This window comes from Candoia aspera, chromosome 2, assembly GCF_035149785.1.
Source record: "Candoia aspera isolate rCanAsp1 chromosome 2, rCanAsp1.hap2, whole genome shotgun sequence".
In the NCBI taxonomy this organism is placed as follows: Eukaryota; Metazoa; Chordata; class Lepidosauria; order Squamata; family Boidae; genus Candoia; species Candoia aspera.
Genome location: NC_086154.1, coordinates 21,902,619 through 21,925,302, shown reverse-complemented (window position 1 = coordinate 21,925,302; position 22,684 = coordinate 21,902,619). Strand labels below are relative to the sequence as shown.

Here is a 22,684-nt window from a genome sequence, read left to right as displayed (position 1 = left end):
TGTTTTCCTAGCAAGCCATCTCAGTTTACAGGTTCCAGGTTCTTCTGAAGCAACTGCAGTTTCTGCGCTGCTACCAAGGGGAGCGCCCCAGGCAACAGATTACAGTGTTTGCCTGAGAGCATCAGAGTAGAGGTCCTTGGCCAGGGCCACTCTAGAAGAAGTCAGAACTTATGCAAGAGCTTAGAATAGTGCAAGGCACTCTGAGTCATTGAAGCCACCTGTTAGCTTGACTGATAAAGCTCATTCTGGAGGCATTTCAAAACTTTAAACTTGGACTTTCAGGGACAGTGCCCTCCCATCCAGGTCAGATTAGTCCATTCAGGCCACATCATATCATGCAATGTGCTTCATAGATTCATGAAATCATAATAAATCACAGACCTAGAAAGGGCTCTTTAGGCCATAACCTGCTCAGTTCGGGAGCATCCCTATGAGATGCCAAATACTTAATCCCCCAAATCATGGAGCACTGGGACAACCAATTTAATAGATTAAGGCATTTTCCCCCTTCTGCATGCATCTCTTGTTTGCCCTCATCCCTTGTTACCAGTCTGTTTGGAAATGTTGAAGAATAGAAGAGAGAGGGGAGAAACCTGGGAATTACAGATTGCTTTTGAGATAAGCAATATTTTCTCTTTCTACTTTCCTTTGCTCTAAGTTTAGATTAGGTTAAGGATGCTGAAGAATTTTGTTTGGTCTCATTTTAAAATGAACCAGCTTAATCCATACTTCCTGAATTCATATGGGTGTGAGAATGCAGTTATCTCTGAATCTTTCAAGGCAGTTTTTGGCTAAAAAAAAAAGTTCTTAAATGTGTGTGTGTGTGTGTTTATATATACACACACATACATAGATACATGCACACACTTCAAAAATAACTTTACAATGCATTTTTGACATAATATGTAAAAATATGTTGAAATAGGAATCTTCGTGTACCTCTTTTTAAAAAAAAATATATAATTAGTGTAGAAGCAGGATGGATGCATTTATGAAAGATTCAGTAAAATGTATTTTAAACAGCAATTTAAAAAGCAGAATATCAATGTGTTTCAAATGTGCAGACCAGAGTCCCTCTGATGAGAGGAGATAGGCAGTGACAAATTTGATAAATAAATAAAATAAAATAAAATAAACATGGTGGAAAATATTGCCCATTCCTTTTTTTTTCTCTACCACATGTGTTTCTTCTCCACAATTGGCTGATGATCACTGGCAAAAAACAACAACCACTACTTTAAAAGGGTATTTGTGATGAGGAAGAAAGGACCTTTTCTTGCTACAATTTCTCCCCTGTAAACAATGGTTACCAGTAGAACAGTTGCCTAATAGGAACTTTCAGCATCTACTAGGATGTTGCTAGGAGGTGATGGTAGAGGCAGGAGGTACCTCATGTTCATCCACCTGTGTTCAGGCACATAGTTGCAGATTGACTGGCAGCCTTGCTGGTATTCATAAGAAATGATATGTATTTATTCCGAAAATTTATATGTCTAACCAACGCTCATAAATGTAACTCTGGGCAGCATGCATCAGTGAGAAAAATCAAAAAATTGATTTACAATTAAAACTATTACAGCTGCACTGGCTCCCAATAGGATACTGGGTGTAATTCAAGGTGTTGTGCTACTACTACAATTAATAGACAATTAGGACCCCTCAGTATATACTGACCTCACAAAATGGGGCCTCCTATCACCCAGAGGAGGAACAAAGTTTTTAATGCCTTCCTAAAAGCCAACAGGGTCAGGGCCAGCCATATGTCAGATCATTCTAGAAGGCAGGCACATCAATGGAAAAGGTATGCCTCCTAATCCCATCAGATGACATTGCTTCAGAGAAGGAACCTGAACTATGCCTATTAAAGTGTGGGATGGGCAGAAATAATTGGGGAAAGGTGGTCCTGAAAATAACCTGGTTCTGTAACATATAGGGCTTTAAAGGTGATAACCAGCACCTTGAATTACACCCAGAATCCTACTGGGAGCCAGTGCAGCTTATGAAGTAATGTTGCTACATGGATGTATCAAGATGCACCTATAACTATCTATGCTGCTGCATAGGTACATCTAGATATATCCACTTCAGCAAAGGATCATTACCTTGTCGTGGTGCTGGAGCTTGAGCACCTCAATGATGCCATGAGCTAAACCGTGAAGGGCCACCCAAGACGGGAAGGTCATGACAGAGAGGTCAGACTAAATGCGATCCCTGGGGAAGGTAATGGCAACCCACCCCAGTATTCTTGCCGTGGAAACTAAATGGATCAGTACAACCAGAGATATGTCGGTATACCATTGGAAGATGAGACCCCCAAGTCGGAAGATAGTCAAAATGCTACTGGGGAGGAACAGAGGATGAGTTCAACTAGCCCCAGACGTGATGACGCAGCTAGCTCAAAGCCAAAAGGACGGCTAGCAGCCGACGGTGCTGGTGGTGAATGGTGAATCCGGTGTTCTAAGGATCAACACACCATTGGAACGTGGAATGTAAGATCTATGAGCCAGGGCAAATTGGATGTGGTTATTGGTGAGATGTCAAGATTAAAGATAGACATTTTGGGCGTCAGTGAACTGAAATGGACTGGAATGGGCCACTTCACATCAAATGACCACCAGATCTACTACTGTGGACAAGAGGACCACAGAAGAAATGGAGTAGCCTTCATAATTAATAGTAAAGTGGCTAAAGCAGTGCTTGGATACAATCCAAAAAACGATAGAATGATCTCAATTCGAATTCAGGGCAAGCCATCTAACATCACAGTCATCCAAATATATGCCCCAACCACAGATGCTGAAGAAGCTGAAGTAGAGCAGTTCTATGAGGATCTGCAGCACCTACTGGACAACACGCCTAAAAGAGATGTTATTTTCATCACAGGAGACTGGAATGCTAAGGTAGCAGTCAAACAACACCTGGAATTACAGGTAAGCATGGCCTGGGAGAACAAAACGAAGCAGGACATAGGCTGATAGAATTTTGCCAAGACAACTCACTCTGCATAACAAACATTCTCTTCCAACAACCTAAGAGACAGCTTTATACATGGACTTCACCAGATGGACAACACCGAAATCAGATTGACTACATCCTTTGCAGCCAAAGGTGGTGGACATCTATACAGTCGGTAAAAACAAGACCTGGAGCTGACTGTAGTTCAGATCATGAACTTCTTCTTGCACAATTTAGGATCAGACTAAAGAGATTAGGGAAGACCCACAGATCAGCTAGATATGAGCTCACTAATATTCCTAAGAAATATGCAGTGGAGGTGAAGAATCGATTTAAGGGACTGGACTTAGTAGATAGGGTCCCGGAAGAACTCTGGACAGAAGTTCGCAACATTGTTCAGGAGGCGGCAACAAAATACATCCCGAAGAAAGAGAAAACCAAGAAGGCAAAATGGCTGTCTGCTGAGACACTAGAAGTAGCCCAAGAAAGAAGGAAAGCAAAAGGCAACAGTGATAGGGGGAGATATGCCCAATTAAATGCAAAATTCCAGAGGTTAGCCAGAAGAGATAAGGAATTATTTTTAAACAAGCAATGTGCAGAAGTGGAAGAAGACAATAGAATGGGAAAGACAAGAGACCTCTTCCAGAAAATTAGAAACATTGGAGGTAAATTCCAGGCCAAAATGGGTATGATCAAAAACAAAGATGGCAAGGACCTAACAGAAGAAGAAGAGATCAAGAGAAGGTGGCAAGAATATACAGAAGACCTGTATAGGAAGGATAACAATATCGGGGATAGCTTTGACGGTGTGGTCAGTGAGCTAGAGCCAGACATCCTGAAGAGTGAGGTTGAATGGGCCTTAAGAAGCATTGCTAATAACAAGGCAGCAGGAGACGACGGCATCCCAGCTGAACTATTCAAAATCTTGCAAAATGATGCTGTCAAGGTAATGCATGCTATATGCCAGCAAATTTGGGAAACACAAGAATGGCCATCAGACTGGAAAAAATCAACTTATATCCCCATACCAAAAAAGGGGAACACTAAAGAATGTTCAAACTATCGAATAGTGGCACTCATTTTACATGCCAGTAAGTAATGCTCAAGATCCTGCAAGGTAGACTTCAGCAATTCATGGAGCGAGAATTGCCAGATGTACAAGCTGGGTTTAGAAAAGGCAGAGGAACTAGGACCAAATTGCCAATATCTGCTGGATAATGGAAAAAGCCAGGGAGTTTCAGAAAAACATCTATTTCTGTTTTATTGACTATTCTAAAGCCTTTGACTGTGTGGACCATAACAAATTGTGGCAAGTTCTTAGTGGTATGGGGATACCAAGTCATCTTGTATGCCTCCTGAAGAATCTGTATAACAACCAAGTAGCAACAGTAAGAACAAACCATGGAACAACGGACTGGTTTCAGATTGGGAAAGGAGTACGGCAGGGCTGTATACTCTCACCCTACCTATTCAACTTGTACGCAGAACACATCATGCGATGTGCTGGGCTTGAGGAATCCAAGGCTGGAGTTAAAATCACTGGAAGAAACATTAACGATCTCAGATATGCAGATGATACCACTTTGATGGCTGAAAGCGAAGAGGAACTGAGGAGCCTTATGATGAAGGTGAAAGAAGAAAGTGCAAAAGCTGGCTTGCAGCTAAACCTCAAAAACACCAAGATTATGGCAACCAGCTTGATTGATAACTGGCAAATAGAGGGAGAACATGTAGAAGCAGTGAAAGACTTTGTATTTCTAGGTGCGAATATGACTGCAGATGCTGACTGCAGTCAGGAAATCAGAAGACGCTTAATCCTTGGGAGAAGAGCAATGACAAATCTCGATAAAATAGTTAAGAGCAGAGACATCACACTGACAACAAAGGTCCACATAGTTAAAGCAATGGTGTTCCCCGTAGTAACATATGGCTGCGAGAGCTGGACCATAAGGAAGGCTGAGAGAAGGAAGATCGATGCTTTTGAACTGTGGTGTTGGAGGAAAATTCTGAGAGTGCCTTGGACTGCAAGAAGATCAAACCAGTCCATACTCCAGGAAATAAAGCCAGACTGCTCACTTGAGGGAATGATATTAAAGGCAAACTGAAATACTTTGGCCACATAATGAGAAGACAGGACACCCTGGAGAAGATGCTGATGCTAGGGAGTGTGGAGGGCAAAAGGAAGAGGGGCCGACCAAGGGCATGGTGGATGGATGATATTCTAGAGGTGACGGACTCATCCCTGGGGGAGCTGGGGGTGTTGACGACCGACAGGAAGCTCTGGCGTGGGCTGGTCCATGAAGTCACGAAGAGCCAGAAGTGACTAAACGAATAAACAACAACAACTGCATGTTTGATGGTTACTGATTGTTACTGACTTCCATGCCCTTCTTTGATCACCTTGGAATGACCACAATGTGTAGAAAAGACAATGGTATCAACTAAAGCAATTTAAAGTTCTTAAGTGTTGGGGAACATTTTAGGACAATCCAAATCTGTACAAGAGAAATGGGCTCCACTTGAACAGAAATAGAACCAGGCCGGTGACACATTACATCAATAAGATGGCAAAGGAACTTATTTATTTATTTATTTATTTATTTATTTATTTATCAAATTTATCACCGCCCATCTCCCAAAAGGGACTCTGGGCAGTTTACAATGAAACATAAATAAGAAAAATTTAAAACTGTAAAATACTATAATACATAATAAAATAAATGTGATTAAAAACCCCGATGGCTGGAAGTTCTCTGTGATTTGCAAGCTGAGCAGGGTCCTTCTAAGAAACTAACTATCCCCAGGAATGACTACCCTCTCTCCCACCCAGGCCTTATAACAGAACCAGGTCTTTAGTTGTTTCCTAATGTCCAGGAGGGAGGGAGCCAATCTCACTTCCGGGGGAAGGATATTCCAAAGGGCAGGGGCTGTTGCAGAGAAGGCCCGTCTCCTGGACCCTGCCAGATGGAATTCTCTTACAGACGGGGTCTGTAGCATGCCCTCTCTGCCTGAACAGGAGGGACAAGTTGATATGATGGGGAGGAGACGGTCCCTTAGGTAACCTGGACCCGTGCCATGTAGGGCTTTAAAGGTGATAACCAACACCTTGAATTGGACCTGGAAGCCTACGGGCAACCAATGCAGCTCGCTGAGCAAAGGGGTGACATGTGCTGATCTTGGGAAACCCAAGATCGCCCACGCGGCTGCATTTTGCACCAGCTGTAGCTTCCGGATACTCTTCAAGGGTAGCCCCATGTAGAGCGCATTGCAGTAGTCTATATGGGAGATAACCAGGGCATGAGAGACCGTTTGGAGGGCCTCTCACTCCAGGAAGGGGCATAACTGGCATACAAATGAAGTGACACAAAGGCCCTCCTAGCCATGGCTGGGAGGACCCCCAAGTTATGCACCGGGTCTGTCTGGGGCAGCGCAACTCCATCCAGAACTAAAGATGACAATTTCCCAGAAATCGAGGACCCATTAATCCACAGCCACTTTTAACTTTTAAATTGTTCCCTAGGAAAAAGTCAACTACTTAGAAGGATGAAATAGGAGAGACATGGAGAGAAGGTATTTTTCCGTACACATACACATTGATGGGGTCTGAGCTATCTGTTATCTGCCAGAAAAATGGTATTTCTACCTACCCAGTGTGCAGCAGCTGTGAAAAAGCAAAATGCCATGGTAGGAATAATTAGAAAAGGGACTGAAAATAAAAATGTGTACATCATAATGTTCCTATACTGATCTATGGAATATTTGCATATGGAATAATGCGAACAGATCTGGTTTCCATGCTTGAAAAAAGATATAATTGGAGAAAGTGTAGAAGGCTACCAAACAGATTAAGTGGCTCTTATAGCTTCATACAAGAAAAGTCTACAATATTTGGGATTATTTGGTTTGGAAAGGAGGCAACTGTGTAGGCATATTGATTAATTAATTGACTGTGTGCCATCAAGTCATTTTCAACTCCTAGCGACCAAATAGGTAGATTTTTCTCCATGACTATCTACCCCTAACCTGCTCTTTCAAACCTCCCAACAGTACACTCATTCCCACTGTAACTGAGTTCATCCACCTTGCTGCTGGTCATCCTGTACTTCTCTTTCCTTCCACCTTTCCCAGCATTAGAGCCTTTTCCAGAGAGCTGGATCTTCGTATAATGTGTCCAAAGTGGGATAATTTGAGACTGGTCATTTGAGAATTCTGGGTGATTTGTTCAATGATCCATTGGTTTGTTTTCTTGGCTGTCCATGGTATTCTCTGGAATCTTCTCCAACACCAAAGTTCAAAGGCATCAATACTCTTCCTATCCTACTTTCACTTCCATAGAGTGTGACAGGGAATACCATGGTTTGCACAACTTTGATCTTTGTAGATATAGACACATCATGGCATTTGAATATCTTTTCCAAGGCCGTCATGGCTGCTCTACCAAGCACTAGTCTGCAGTATATTTTTGGACTGCTTGTTCATATATCAAGGTACATTAAGTCATGCATGCCATGGAGAAAGTGGATAGGGAGAATGCTTTATCTCTTTCTTAAAAGAGTAGAATCAGGCGTCATTCTGTGAAGTTGATTAGAAGGAGAATGGAAGAAAGCACTCCTTCACATAACGCAGAATTAACTCGTGGAATTAATTGCCCAAGAAATGATGTTGGACACCACATTGGATGGCTTTAAAAAGTGATTGGATAAATCCAATGAAGACAGGGCTATTGATCTTAAGCATCAGTGTTACCTCTGGATTGGGGGCAGTAGGACTCTATATACTAGTTGTAGGGGGATAATGACAAAACTGAGGTGTGTCTCTGTCTCCTGCTTGCAAGCACCTCAGGAGCATCTGGTTAGCTACTGTGAGAAATAATATGCTGGACTATGATGGCTGTTGGCCTAATCAACAGATTAAGAGTTAGAAATGATTTGGGCAAGGCAATTTATAGAAGTCCATCTATCTGGACGGACTCCAAGACCAGAAAGTCATGAAAGTCTAGCATATGATAAATAGATTCTGTGCCTTCCATAGGCCAAGAATTAATAAATGTTCAATGAATGAATAAAGTTCAAAAGTTTGGATCGTAGTGCTACCATAGATACAGCTGTAGAAATGTATTCCTTGGCTGTTCTGCATTCTGGGCTGGGACAGGAATCATATGCCATGTGAGAAAGAAAACTGCCTGTCTTTGAAGTTTACTATTCCCATAGTAAATAGTTAAATTGTAGTTTTTTAAATTCATAAGCAATACAAATCACACAATGTGAGATTTCACTGCTTGTCTCATTAGGCCCAACAAATCCCTTCTAAGGGTCAATTTCAGAGAGATTATAGGAAGATTTACAATGTAGAGAAAGGGAGACAGAGTTCTGTGGAATTGCAGTTTGACATATGTTGACTTGTTTTAACTTAGTGGAGCAAAACATGCAGCAGTGCATGTTAATGGCATTTTCAATTCCCTCATCTCAGTTCTACTCCTCAGTTGATATCTGGGAATCTGGAAGGATGAAAATGGCCTTTTCCTTTAAAAAAAAGAAAGGTACTGTGTTTCCAAAATTAAAATCTAAGCCCAAGGTAATTTCTCTTCTTATTTTAGGCACGCTGCTGTTAACCTTTAAATGCATTCAATCTTTGATGAAGCTAAAACTACTCTGTAAGGAGAACAATTGATTCCCCAACTTGGTTTTGAAGCCTATGATCTAATCTCTAGAATACTGCATACTCTAGAATACTAATACAAATACCCTAGGCAATGGGAATCACCATTAGTGTATCTCAGGGGAACCTTCTGGTGGCGGTGGACTGCACCTAACATTCGGCAGGAACCTGAGGATCACAATGAGAAGTAGCAATGCAAATGGTTTGGCTGAGATTTTTGTTTTCTTGACTTTGGGGGAAAAAAGTCTGGGTGTCTCGTCTTTTGTTGTTAAAATTATGATAAGCCCATTTCAGGGCTTACATTACAATTTCCATGTGTTTCTTGCTTCAAAATGGCAGAAATCCCTGCCCAGTAGTTTTTAGCTACTGAAATCAAAAGGCCCTGTGGGGCCATAGAAAAGATGTTTAAGGGCTATAGGAAGTCCTGTGTTTGCAGGTTGCCTACCCATAGTGTATGTGTGTGCCAGTTGTATCAGCAGGACTGTAGTACAGGTAATCCTTGCTTAATGACCACAATTGGGACCGGAATTTTGGTTCCTAAGTGAAGCAGTTATTAAGTGAATCCAACCCAATTTTATGACTTTTTTGTGGTGGCCATTAAGCAAATCACGGCGGCTCTTAAGCAAACCACGTGGTCATTGAGTGAATCACATGGTTCCCCATTGAGTTTGCTTGCCAGAAGCTGGCCAGGAAGGTCAAAAATGGTGATCACGTGACCATGGGACACTGCGATGGTCATAAATGCGAACCGGTTGCCAAGAGCCCAAATCGTGATCACACGGCTGTGGGGACGCTGTGATGGTTGTAAATGTGAGATCTGATCGTAAGTTGTTTTTTTCAGCACTGTTGTAAGTCCAAACCATCACTAAACAAAAGGTTGTTAAGCAAGGACTACCTGTAGCACTTTTTCTGACTAACAAATTGATTAAAAGGCATAAACTTTTCTGAGTTCCATTTAGATGTGTGTGTGCATGCACACATGCGTATATCAGTAAAGTAAATGGATAGTCAGCCACTCAGATATATCTGAATGAATAATTGCTTTAGTAGCAATGGAGATAAAGGGAAGAAAATAACTATCTTAACCCAAAACATATACTGGATAGATTGGGACAAATGTTGGGAAGAGAAACTTAAGACATCTGCTTGCGTTGCACCCGATCTTTCTAAAAAGCAACCGCTAATGAAAGCAGCTATAAGGTCACAATACTGTTTTAAGGATCTTTAAAGTATGGATAAATATAAGAGAAATTAGACTGCTGTTAGAAATTAATTAAAATTAAAAAATTAAAATGTAGCCATTCAGGTCTCCATTCTGGCCTATCATTCTAGGTTACCATTATCCAGCTTTGGAAATCTAAATTGCCAAGAAGAATCACACAACTCTCAGTGCCAAGACAGATTTTAAAAAATCATGCTGCCAGCTTGCTTCAACTCCTCATTGTGTGGTACAAATATAAATACCTTCTTCCTAAAATCTTCCTTTCTTTAAGCAGATCATTACTGATGTCTGGCTTCCAGGATTTCCTGATAAATTACCCTCCTGTTTCACTTCAAGCAGAAAAAGCTCTTCCACCAATAAGCACCAACTGTCACTTTTGATCATTTGTAAACAGTGAGACTCTTTGAATATTGTTCTTTGTGAAAAAGGATTCACTTCCTCCCTTCCGTGTCCCCCAGTGTGAAGTTGCCAGCAAAGCTGACAGCCTGGTTTTAAGTTATTTTATTAAAACTGATAACGCTGTGGCATGGCAGGCTGTTGTCGTTGTCATTGTTGCCACAGACCTTGAGGGATGTTCATTATGTCTGTATAACTCTTTCACACAAAGCAATCTCTCTCTTTCTCCCACTTTGCAGTGAGAAAGTCCCAATTCAAAAATATACAAAATTACTGTCATCTCCCAAATTGACAAGCACATACACAGTGGGACTGTACAATTAGAAGAAATAACATGGAGACATAGATTTAAAAGCTCCTTGGCAAAGGATCTGCTTTTTCTAAATGGTATTCCTGGTCACCATTATAAATTTCCCATAAGTCCCCTGAGTAAACTCATATTGGATGCTGTAGGGGATTGTGGGAATTGTCAATGATGGCAGCTCCTCAAACTCAACTGTCCATCTAAATCCGTGTTTTTCAAACTTGGCAACTTTAAGATGTGTGGACTTCAACTCCCAGAATTCCTCAGCCAGCAGAGGGAATTAAGTTGCCAAGTTTGAGAAACACCGATCTAGATGATGTTAGAAACCTTGCTTTGATCAGTCTTCTCCTCTGCATGGAAGGAAACAGGGATAGTATCTTGTCATTTGTGTCAGACACTAAAAATCCAGGCCAGACCTGCTCATAGATGCCAGGACTTGGCGGGATAAGGATGAATGGTATATTATGCTCAGTGTTGAAGGCTGCAGTCTAAAATGAAATTCCAAGGAGTAAAAACCCACTAACACTGAAAGTGAGATCTACTTCTGAGTGAACATGAAATGTAAACTGTTGCGGCTTCCAGCTCCCCTTCTTTTTTATTTTTTTTCCGGGGGGGTGGTTATTCTCAACAATGAGGATTTCACTCTCCTATAGTCACAATTCATTTATTTTATTTCCAGTTCTCCACGTATCTGATTCAACTGTAATAGGCTGACCACATTTGACCTACAACAAAAGCTTTATTAAATTGTAAGCCTCAGCCTGGAATGAGGTTAAGACCTACTGTCAGAGAAGGCTTCTCCTAGAAAATGGTTTCCCCTATGATCCTTCTGGCTGCTTTAAGATGCATTGATCATGTCACACATGGAGATGCTTCTGAAGTTCTCCTTGCCTGAATTGCTTCTCAAGTATTAGATTTCTCAGGTGTCTGGTCTTCTTTCTCAAATAGATGCATTACGAAATATTCACTCTTTCTCTGTGTTATAGAAATGCTAGTTTGCTTTGATTTTCTCTCCTTGTTCTTCCTTTACACCAAATGTTGTGTATGTGCATGCATACATGTTGTGTATAAGGTAAATGAAGTGGAAGAACCAAAAACTGAGGAAGATGACATGCTGGGGTTCCAGAATTATAAACTTGAAATCTTCCTAATTAATCAAAAATCAGAAATAAATTATTGGGACCAAAGAATGGGATAGTAACAACACTTCCATGGTCATAACATTCATTGCTTCATTTACTTCTCCCTCAATATAATAATCTTTTCTTCTTTCCCATTAAGCTTCAGCGTCATGACAAAGAGGTGGAGGATTCCCCCAGCAAGTGGAGATCTGAGGAAGAAATGGCCATTGAAGCAGCAATCCTCAAGAAGTATTTTCAGTGAAAGGAGAGGTAACTATTCCTGTATATAGATTATTCTTATATATAGGTGATAGAATATGTAAGGTAGTCCTCGGGTTATAACCACTCATTCAGTGACTATTTAAAGTTACCATGACACTGAACGAGGGAGACTTACGACCAGTCCTCAGAGTTCTGGCCGTCGCAGCATCCCTGCAGTCACATGATTGTGATCTGGGTGCTAGGTGCCCAGTTCACGATTATGACATTGCAGCGAGCCATGGTCACATGATCGCAATTTCCAACATTCCCTGCCAGCTTCCCACAAGCAAACTCAATGGGGAAGCTGGCAGGAAGTCGGAAATGGCTCCCAATCCTGCCGCTTTTTCACCCATCCACGGTCCCTACTGCCTGCCTGCAGCAACCCCCTACAGCACCTGCGCACCTGCCCGTGTTCTGTAGTACCTACCCATGGCACCCCCCACTCCTCCACCCCCTGTGCACCCACCTGTACTCCATAGCACCTGTTTGGGGCACCCCCCACCCCCTGCGGCACCTGCACACTCACCAGCTGGCCTGCCTGCCTGGGACTCTTGCCTCTTCCCGCTTAATGACCAACACAGTCCTGGGGTTATGACAACAACTGCAACTGCCAGGATTGCTGTCGGTAAGCAATGAAGTCACATGATGTTGCACTTTACGATTGCTTAGTGATGAAAATTCTGGTCCCAATTGCCATCGTAACCTGAGGAGTACCTGTATGGTTTTTAAGGGGGTAGCCATGTTAGACTATTGCATTACATATAATTACATATCAACAAGGATAGTGGAGAACATGAAGAGCTGATGGGAATGCCTCTTCTATGATCAGTTTTCCCTTTTTGAAAATGCTTTCAAAACAAAAATTGGCAGGATTAAGGCATTAAAGGCTGAGGTTGCCAAGACTCAGGAAACCAAGAGGACAAAGGTGAATTGTACCGACTTAGGGCAAGTGACAGAAAACACAGAAAGATATGGCAGGATACATAATCCAAAGTAAACAGAATGCTAAGTTTTGTTTTGTTTTGTTTTGTTTTGTATCAGTTCAATCGTGTCCAAATCTCAGATACTGCCTGGACAAGTCCCTGCAGTTTTCTTGGCAAGGCTTTTCAGAAGTGGTTTGCACTGCCTCCTTCCCAGGGCCAAGGGAGAGAGTGACTGGGCCAAAGTCCCCCAGCTTTGTGGGGGGGACTGGAACTCACGGCCTCCCAGTTTTTACCCTGATATCTTCACCACTACACCAAACTGGCTCTCAAGTTTTTTTTAGCGTCATCTTTATTGTCTATTTATTTATTTGTTTCAAATAATATGGCCGTCCATCTCAACCCTGTGACTCTGGGCAGTGAACAGCCATTAAAAGTATTAGAAGTATCTTCAAAGCTGTCCAAAAGACCACCAGGCTTCAGACTCAAAACACTGACAATATCAGTGGCTTAGATTTAATTATACCTTTCTTAGAATTTGCTTGCATAGAGGCCAAATGGAAACAAACTGCTCCTGGAGTGTAACAGCTTGGATTGTCCATGTGAGAAGCTCAGTTCATTCTACAAACCTTTTCTGAGGACATGACTGGTGCCTACCCAAGGCTCCCTGAATTGTGAACAAAAAAGAACACATCCTCTGTGGAAGATATGGGCCAGCCTGCATTTCAGTTTTAGGATTCTATTGCAAAGCTTGGATTCTGATTTTTACTTTTCCTCTCAGAAGAAATGCGCTATAAAGTAGAAAGCTTCGACATGGGAAGGACCTTTTAGGAGTGGCTCCTTGGGTCAAACTCAGCACTTTAAATTGCACCTGCAAACCTAATGGCAGTTTCCAAGTGGTCTTTACAGCAGCTCCATGTAGAGCACACAGCTTTGTGAAGCAAAACATACCACAGATGAACTTCAGTAAGATCAACAGTATCATTTGATTCTCAATTCCATTTGCAATTTACAGTCCAAGTTCTCCTTCCGTTCCATGTACAAAAACTGATTAGACAGGCACTGATTTTTTCATCCACACAGGTGACCAGGCAGGATTCTCCATCCCATGGAAAGCAAGTCAGTTTGCTTAGAGAAGTGTTTCTCAACCTCAGCAACTTTAAGATGTGTGGACTTCAACTCACAGAATTCTGTGAGTGAATTGAATGTGAATTGAATTCCACACATCTTAAAGTTGCTGAGGTTGAGAAACACTAGCTTAATGGCTGTAAAGACTGCTAAGTAAGTCTCGCCACCTCTCTCTCTTCTGCAAAACATCTACCACCTGAAATAGCTACTTCACTTTGCCTGAGAGTACAAAGAACCCCAACATTTCAGATTACAGCACAGTGCATGTTATATTGTGTGGTGATGACACCTTGAAAGAATGGTCATATTGGGAATCCATCCGTTCTTTGATTATTTTTTTATACCTCTACAGTTTTGGGGAAAGCAACTTCAAGTAGGAGATGGGTGAAGATGGAAATTCGTAGGGGTCACTTGTCTTGATAGCAGAAACTCTGCAGTGTCCAGTAGCAAGATACGTTGCAGTAATTTTCACAGAAACTAGCGGTCACAATACCAGAAGGCTTGAAAAAGTGTCCTTTTAAAGAGTGAAAGAGTGTCCCCAAAGAGGGACAGTTTCTCTCGAGTTTCATCTGCTGCCCTCCTTCCATCACTGTTTTGCAGCATTCCTGCAAAGAAGTTCTCTAATGCTGAGTCAGAACCAGTTATCTTCTTACACAACCCTTCCAAATTCAACTCAGCTGCCCTGGATTAGCTAGCCAATTGTGCCACTTACTTAATGAGCTTTCACTGTGGACAATGGGATCACAAAATGAGAAATCACTTTCTAATTAAAGCATTTAAAAAAAAAAAACTGAATTGCAATTTTTCTTTTCTTCCATTAACACATTCAAGCATCAGCACTTCCTGAACCATCCAGGTCAAGAAGGTCTTGAGGAACTGCAGATTGCTTTCTTTCCCATTAATATGAGCAATGGGGAAGAGAGGAATATCATTTGAATATAATAAAGAAGCACTTAATTTGTCCTAACGGTGCCTCTGCAAACCCTGCATTATTGCCAATAGTGATTCTAAATTTTATTTTAGTGTCCTTTCAGAATAGCTGATAGACAGGACATTATCCAAATTTCATATTTATGCTGAAGGCTGTATTATAAACTGGAAACAGAATCACTGCAGATGTGGGGGTGGTAATCAGAAACAGCAGCACCATGTCAAGTTCACCCCATCTCTTTCATAGATTTTAGGGGTGTCTCTCCCCATGTGGTGTCCTTAAGATGATTCATTTATTCTTTTGTCATGGATGGGCATGCAGGAGTCCCAAGATCATATGCTTCCCAAACTACTATTCTTGAACGCAAATGGCATCATTTTCCACCATTTTGAGACAGGAAACACATGGAAATTGTAGAGCTACTCCTAAAAAAGGCATCATAGTTTAAAGAACCTGAGAAGTCTTCTCCCAAACCTGGGAAAAACTAATATCTCAGCCCTGCCTATGTATTTGATATGACCCCACTCATTTTGCTTCATTTGTCTGTCCAGCGTAACATATGGTTATCCAAGACTGTCACCCTTGATTGCAGCTTGCCCCATTTTAGCATTGGTGACATAATGCACAGCATATCTGAAGGGAAAGCATCCCATAAAACTTTGGAGTCCAGTGGCTAATATTTCTAAATGCACAATTCCCAGGGAAGGTGACAGAGGACAGCACAGTTGATGGCTCACCTACAGTCTGTTTGCTTCAGACTGGGAAAATGCTGAACTTGCTTTTATAGCACAGACAGGCAACCTTATTGTGGAGGGGGGGCGGGGGCGGGCACATTAAATGTTTTGTTTTAGGTGGGAAGAAGAGTGTCAATAGGTGGGCCAAAGCTACAAATTCCATGTCATGCTATTGAGAAGGGTTGGAGTTTTCTGGTTTTGGTTTCTTGTTATTTTTGCACAAAATGGGGTTGGGGAGAAGTATGTAGCCCTGGGGGCTGTCCAATTTTTCCACCCCTGGCTCTGCTTCATATCATAACAGCAAAAAACCCCATATTCTGACCTCCTAAGAGCAGGTCCATGACTTGGGCATCCTCCTAAGGAGGCCTTTGTCTAACGTCAGTTGGTGCCCATGTTATGGCTTGATCAAGGGCAAGAAAACCTGAGGTCTCATCTCCACACACCTAGACTACTGCATAGTATTCCACATGAGGCTACATTTGAACACCAGTTGCAAGCTTCAAATACTTAAAGATGCAACTGCCAGGCCTGAGCATTTGTCACCGTGGACATTACACCTGTGCTCTAGACCCTGCACTGGCTTATTATTAGCTTATGATTATGTGCCATCAAGTCATGTTTAGCAACCACATAGATAGATTTTATCCATGACGGTCTTTTCCTAACCTGTTCTTTCATGTCTCCCAACAGTGCACTCATCCCCACTGCAACTGAGTCTATCCATCTTGCTGCTGGTTGTCCTCTTCTTCACTCTCCTTCCACCTTTCCCAGCATTAGAGCCTTCTCTAGAGAGTTAGGTCTTCACATAATATATCCGAAGTAGGATAGGATTAGCTTATGGGTGCAGTTCAAAGTGCTGGTCGTTACCTATAAAACCCTACATGGCTGGGCACCAAGGGACTTTCTCCTCCAACTGGAATCAACCCTCCTGAACTGTCAGGAGAAGCTGCTAAAAATCCCCCACTTTTATGAAATTGGGGTGCAAAGCCTTGTACATGCTGTGTGCAATCAGGTTGCTCAGACCCTTTTACTCTTGAAAACTGAATTATTATGGATGGCTTGTAACAAATGACGGGATGCCTAGAGTTGTATGCCTTATTTTATTTGTATGGTTTTTAGCCTTCCTGTAGATGTTTTAGTTTTGGGTGCCTTGACTTTCTTTGCTCTTAATTATAGTGGTGGGTATATATGTGATAAATAAACAAACAAACAAATAAAATTAATTGGGGATAATTTTTCCTAACCTTAGTCAAAAAAGTTTGAATTAATTGGTCCATTGATTTGACAGCCCCTTGTAGACTTATTGAAAATGTATGCAGTGGATAGTATTTCCCAAGAAAGAGAGATATTCTCGAAGTAATTTTTGACATTTTCCCAGCTTTCCTTGGAATAGATGTATGTGCATTATTCTTGATGTATAATCATTTCCATACCTATGCTTGCTGTCATGTGTTCTCAATTTGGAAGAAAGGAACGCAGTGACAAACCTTGGAGCACCGTCAACAGAGGGACCTCTGTTCCTAAGTGCAATTCATCTGTGTGATCTGCCTGTGACTCCACTCAGGGACTGTTTGCATATAATCCTTGCACAAATATACATTTTGGTAATCAGCAGTGGATTTCAGCACACTCCAAGTCTTAAGTGCTATTAATTATTTCACCCACTCAGCCAGCTGTAAGAACCATTAATTACCGAACGGGAATGACAGCAGTTGACTCTTGTGCATAGGATTTCTCATTTCAGCATGAAAAAAGGAAATCTTCAGCTTTAGAAGGAATATATTTCCTCAAGGTCACCTTCAGAAGTCTGCTTATAAAGAACATGTACACTCACATCCATGTGGACATCTGTCACTAGAATGGCATGGGCGCAAAACATTTTCTTTCCACCAGCAGTCTGATGATTGACTTGCTTCTGTTTAAACAGGTTTTCAAACTATTTAAAAGTCAATACGGGAGGGTGTGGGGGACCCAAACATAGCAGTTCTGCCTCACGATTTCAGAGGCTGTTTCCGCCCTTCAAATTGTTGGCTTGTTTTGCAGCAGTAAGAATGAGCGCACTGAAAGCAATCGTTTATTTATTGATTGCGTTGCTTGCAAGATGGGCAGTGTAGAAATGAAGAAAGAAAGAAGAAAGAGGAAGGAAGGAAGGAAGGAAGGAAGGAAGGAAGGAAGGAAGGAAGGAAGGAATTGCTTATTTATTTATTTGCTTATTTATTTATTTCATTTGAACTGAATTTCAGTAAAAGTCAGTATTAGCAAAATACTGAACTGAATTTCAGTAAAAGTCAGTATTAGCAAAAAGTTTTATAGATGAACACATGCTGGTTGTTGGCAAGTGCTAGCTGAAATCTGAACCTCTTTCACTAATAGAGGAGGTGGGTGGAAGGAAAGGGTACTATGAGTGGAAGCCATATATCAAATAGGAAAAGTAAGGAAGCATGTAGGGAAGAAATGCAATTACTTTGCCTGGCTAATAATAAGAGATCTCACAATGCTTATGGACCTGTTCTCTGTAGAAATTCTGCAGCATTAATACCTGTAGGGCTTAGTGATCTTATCACATTCCTGGATGAAATTCTGCCTTGCTGTCCCTCAGATGCAGCCCAGAGAACCAAGAATGGTATTTATACATATACACTCACTTGCCTGAATGAAGAATTTTCAAACAGAAAATTCAACTTCTACCCACCATATTTTATCTATGGCATTGCACAGATATTGTTAAGTTATCCCCACTTCCTTAATAAATGAGGAATGTAAGATCATCTACAACATTTGGCTTGGCTTTGGTTATTCTTGGGGATACATTTTTGGGATTTAAAATATTTAGTGCACACAAACAAACACAGCATGTTAGAAACAACTATAGAGTTCTGCAGCAGGCAGGATAACTGCAATTTATTTGTTTGTTTGTTTGTTTATTTGTCAAATTTTTATCACCTCCCATCTCCCCCCTAAAGAGGGACTCTGGGCAGTTTACAATAGAAATAAAATTTAAAATTCAATACAAACTATAAATAATACATTAAATATAGATATAAATAGAAGATAAAAGTATAAAATGCAATAAAATCCAGATGGCAATAAGGTTCTACTTCAGTCTGTGAATATATAAGGGGCCATTCTAGGGCGCCAGCCATTCCCAAGAATGACTATTCCCCTCCCCGCCCCAGGCATGATGGCAGAACCAGGTCTTCGGTTTTTTACGGAAGTCCAGGAGAGAGGGTTATAAGAATTATGCTTCTTATTCCCCAAAATGAACCTATAGGTTGCCTTTGACCCTTCCTTTTCAGACTCTTTCCAGTCTAAATAAGTTCATACAGTAGTTCTTTCTGATCAGGATTTGTTTTAAAATTCTTTGTCCCCCACTGCCTTCACTTATTTCCCCCCCTCCCCCCCTCATACTTTTCCAAGTATAGCTTTATCCTAGATTTGCATAATGATAATATGCATGGGGTTATTTTGTATTCCTTTCTCAATCATCATCCCCTAAATAAATGTTGCCTTTTTTTTGGTGGCCAAACTCTTGTTTGATGTGTCCACTGACTACAGTTCCAGGATCTTGTTCTTGGTCAGTCTCATATGATTGAAAAGGTGGAAGTCATCAGTATATATGTAATGTGAATACCTATTAGAAACATTCAGAAAGCTACTTCAGGTAGGACAGGGAGCTCTGTGCTTTAATGAGGGAAAATGAATTAACATGCAAAGAGAGGCCATTGTGCCAAGGACCTTGTAACATATTTCTTAGTGATTGTCATATATTTAAACCATTCTTATTTAGTATTTGTGACCCAGCTCTTCCATATTGATCAACATAAGATTTCCATAAGCAGTTGAAACTTTGTGTCTAGTCAGATATTATTTATAGGTATAGGTTATAGGTATAGGTTATAGTTATTTATAGGTATAGGTTTATAGGTATAAGACATAAGGGCAAGCAAGTGATGCTGCTAGTCTGGATCCCCAGTATCATATATTCTCTTGAGCCTACCACATTTGTCATAATAACTCCATAGTCAGTGGAGTGTGTCCCAAAGTTAGAATTCCCAAGCATGTGGAGCACCTATCTCTATTTAGCTATTATACTGACATGTAGGCATGAGACATCTGGATGACATGCATACTGTTAGGGCAGCTGCTATAAATGGATCGTGCCCAAAGGTGTAATTGTACTTTTCAGCTCTGCGTATTGCATTTCCTCTATTATAATCACAGTTTTGTCTTGGAAAATGCTAATGAATACTGATTGTTTAATCTTATAATTTTTGCCTTATTTACATAGGGCGCAAAATGTTATTGCACTTAACAAAACATCTGATTTTATATTCAATATTTTTCAGGAGCAACCCAATCTTTCCAATTAATTCTGAAGTAGGAGAAGTGGAGAAGAGCCTCCTTTGTTCCCTTCTACACTGGAATTGAAATGATGGAGGATGACAACGTACTCAGTAAAGATACTGGATTCTTCCAAAGAATGTTTTATCAGCCAGACTGAATCTTACTTAGGTTAAGATGCTTCTTAGTTTCAGTTCCACTAAAGTTGCTTGATTTTTTCCGGGGGGTGGGGGGGAATAAATATTTCTGAGTTGCAACATGTCTCAAAACGAAAGAAAACATTAAAATTTTAGATATTAAATACGTTATGAAAGGTATTTTATTAATTTTACTCATTGGATAGTTTGTTTTTTAACAGTGTAAATTTTACCTTTTACCCTTGCTTTTGAAATGGTGCCTGGAAATTTCTATCACAAACAGCTCCAAGAAATCTTTACTGGATTGCTGGAAAGGCCTCTTTCTTGCCCCTATTTTAAAAGGAAACCAAATCAGTGATGATAGATAATATATGTCAGTAAACTTTTATTACAATATGGGTATGGATGTATACTTCCAGGGTGTCCTCAGGGTGTGGTCAAGATGGTGGCCGCAATGGTGTGATCTACCTGTTTTTTGTGTGTGTCACATGCTTTGATTGGACCATAACACCACTGCAGTCACCATCTTGACTTTTTTGACAACATCCTGAAGATATCCCTGATACTTTCCATATTGTATTATTTTGGCTATCCATCTCACTGCCTGAAAGGTCTATGTTGCTACATGTCATTCTGTATGTCATGAATTTCTATCCAAGATTTTGTATAACTCTATCTCTATGTTTTAAAACATTTATCCTTACTGTAAAAATGGGCCTATGGTTGTGTCTGAAGTAGAATGTACTTCAAAAGCCCTTATTCTGTGTGTGGACATTCTTCAGAAGATGAATGGAATGAATGTGCCTCAGTCATGTGCAAAATTCACAATGACTATAATGCAAATATGATCTGAAGAGAACATCAGAGAAAGGGCCATAACTCCAAAACACAGTATAATTCTCAGACTAAGTCCTGAACACTTTGAAGAAGGGAGGGGGGAGGGGGGAAACTTTCTGTCTGGAACCTAGACAGCTATCATAAACCAGCAGAAACAATATGAAATTAGACAGCTTAATTGTATGACTTGGCTTCTTGCATTTCTCTGCACCTATCTCAGTTTATATACATAGGGTATGTTGGAATTATCAGGGGTCAACTCAGCATTGTCTCATAAGCATAAGTGGGGGTCTCTCTAGCAAACACATCTCTATTGTGGAATGTCACATGGGTCACCTGATTTCCACTTCCTCCTCCTCCTTGGGCTTGGGGATTAAAAATCTCCATTACCCTTCTGGCACATACGCAAGCAGGAGGTCCTACAGGAATGCAGGCCTCTCCCTACCATCTTGCTTGTACCCAGACTTTCTATTTCTATAGAAAGTGTCTACAAAGAACAAGTGATGATTAAGTGCTTTCTACTATGAATCTACCTGTATCCAGATCTACTGAATAAAAGTAAGCTATCTCTATTTTTCTTCATCTAACTACAGTGTAAAGACTGAATTTATTTTCTGAACGCAATTAAGCTTAATGTGCAAGTTCTCTTTTGGTTCACACTTCTACTTTGCAAGATTGCTGTTAGCTGTTTGGAGTTCTTTTACTAACCTTTAAAAACTCCATCAGGGTAAACTCTCATTCAGATTATATACAGGCTCTCAAAGCATTCAGTCTGTTCTGTCATTAGCTAGAAGGCAGATTTATTAATTAGAGACCCAATCCCATCTCCACCCAAGTGCAGAGACTGCATGTTAGGTTACTTTGTCAACTGATGAAAACCATTAAAAGTCCACCTAATACTGGATTTTTGGAATATCCCATATCTTAGTTCAGGAGTTTCCAGTTCTTTTGCACACTTGGAATTTTAAGAGCATGTGGTAGATATTCTTACAAAATGGCTGCCAAAATGGAGATGGCCAGGTGCAAATACCATCCATTAGAAGATAAATGGATGAAAATGCCCTTGACACTTCCTTGAGCCCTCTACCATCCCCCGATTTACCTTTGCTTTTTAGTCTGGACAAGTACTGTAAGTCAATAAGTCCAAGATGTTTTCAAAGAAGCTCTGGTTTGTAATGAAGCAATATTTTCATTTTCTAAAAACGGCCATAGGGCCCAAGGGAAGCCTAAGGACATTCTTAGAAATGAAGGTGATAGTAGAGCCTGATGCTTTGCTTTGTCGAATGATAGCTTCCCATTTATTTATATTTCCTTAGGGGGGAGATGGGTGGTGATAAAAAAAATCGACAAAAATAAATAAATGTTTTAGTTCAAAGATTCTACATTTAATTTGGTTTAAAAAGTCAGTTTGGGAAAGAGCCCAGTGGGTTCCAAGGGAGGTGTCTGTGAGACCATTAGTGACACAGACATCTCACACTGAGAGCACTGGACTTTGTAGACTGTGTCTTTTTGATTCCAATAAAATAACTACAAAGTGGCTTAATTTTCTTTTCATGTAAATGACACAAATCTCCCCTTCCTGCTGCACAAAGGCAACATGCCACAAGACAGAAGGGTGATTCAGCTAGTCATACACCCACATCAGGATTTATTTCCTGGTTTGATACCATTTGTGCATCGATCAAAAAGAAAAGGAAGAGAAGAGAAGAGAAGGAACTCAAAATTAGAGCAACTGGAAT

The 22,684-nt window shown here is 40.8% G+C and overlaps 1 protein-coding gene across 3 annotated transcripts in view; it reads left to right on the top strand.

The window, feature by feature from the left end:
• FHIT (fragile histidine triad diadenosine triphosphatase) overlaps positions 1-20,685 on the top strand; it is a 1,201,403-nt gene extending 1,180,718 nt beyond the window's left edge. For all 3 annotated transcript variants that reach the window (XM_063296411.1, XM_063296410.1, XM_063296412.1), the window contains exons 6-7: positions 11,817-11,926; positions 19,977-20,685. In XM_063296411.1, the coding sequence (XP_063152481.1) occupies positions 11,817-11,918 (102 nt within the window). In that variant the 3' untranslated portion in view covers positions 11,919-11,926; positions 19,977-20,685. The remainder of the gene's footprint in view (positions 1-11,816; positions 11,927-19,976) is intronic.
• Positions 20,686-22,684: the final 1,999 nt, after the last annotated feature.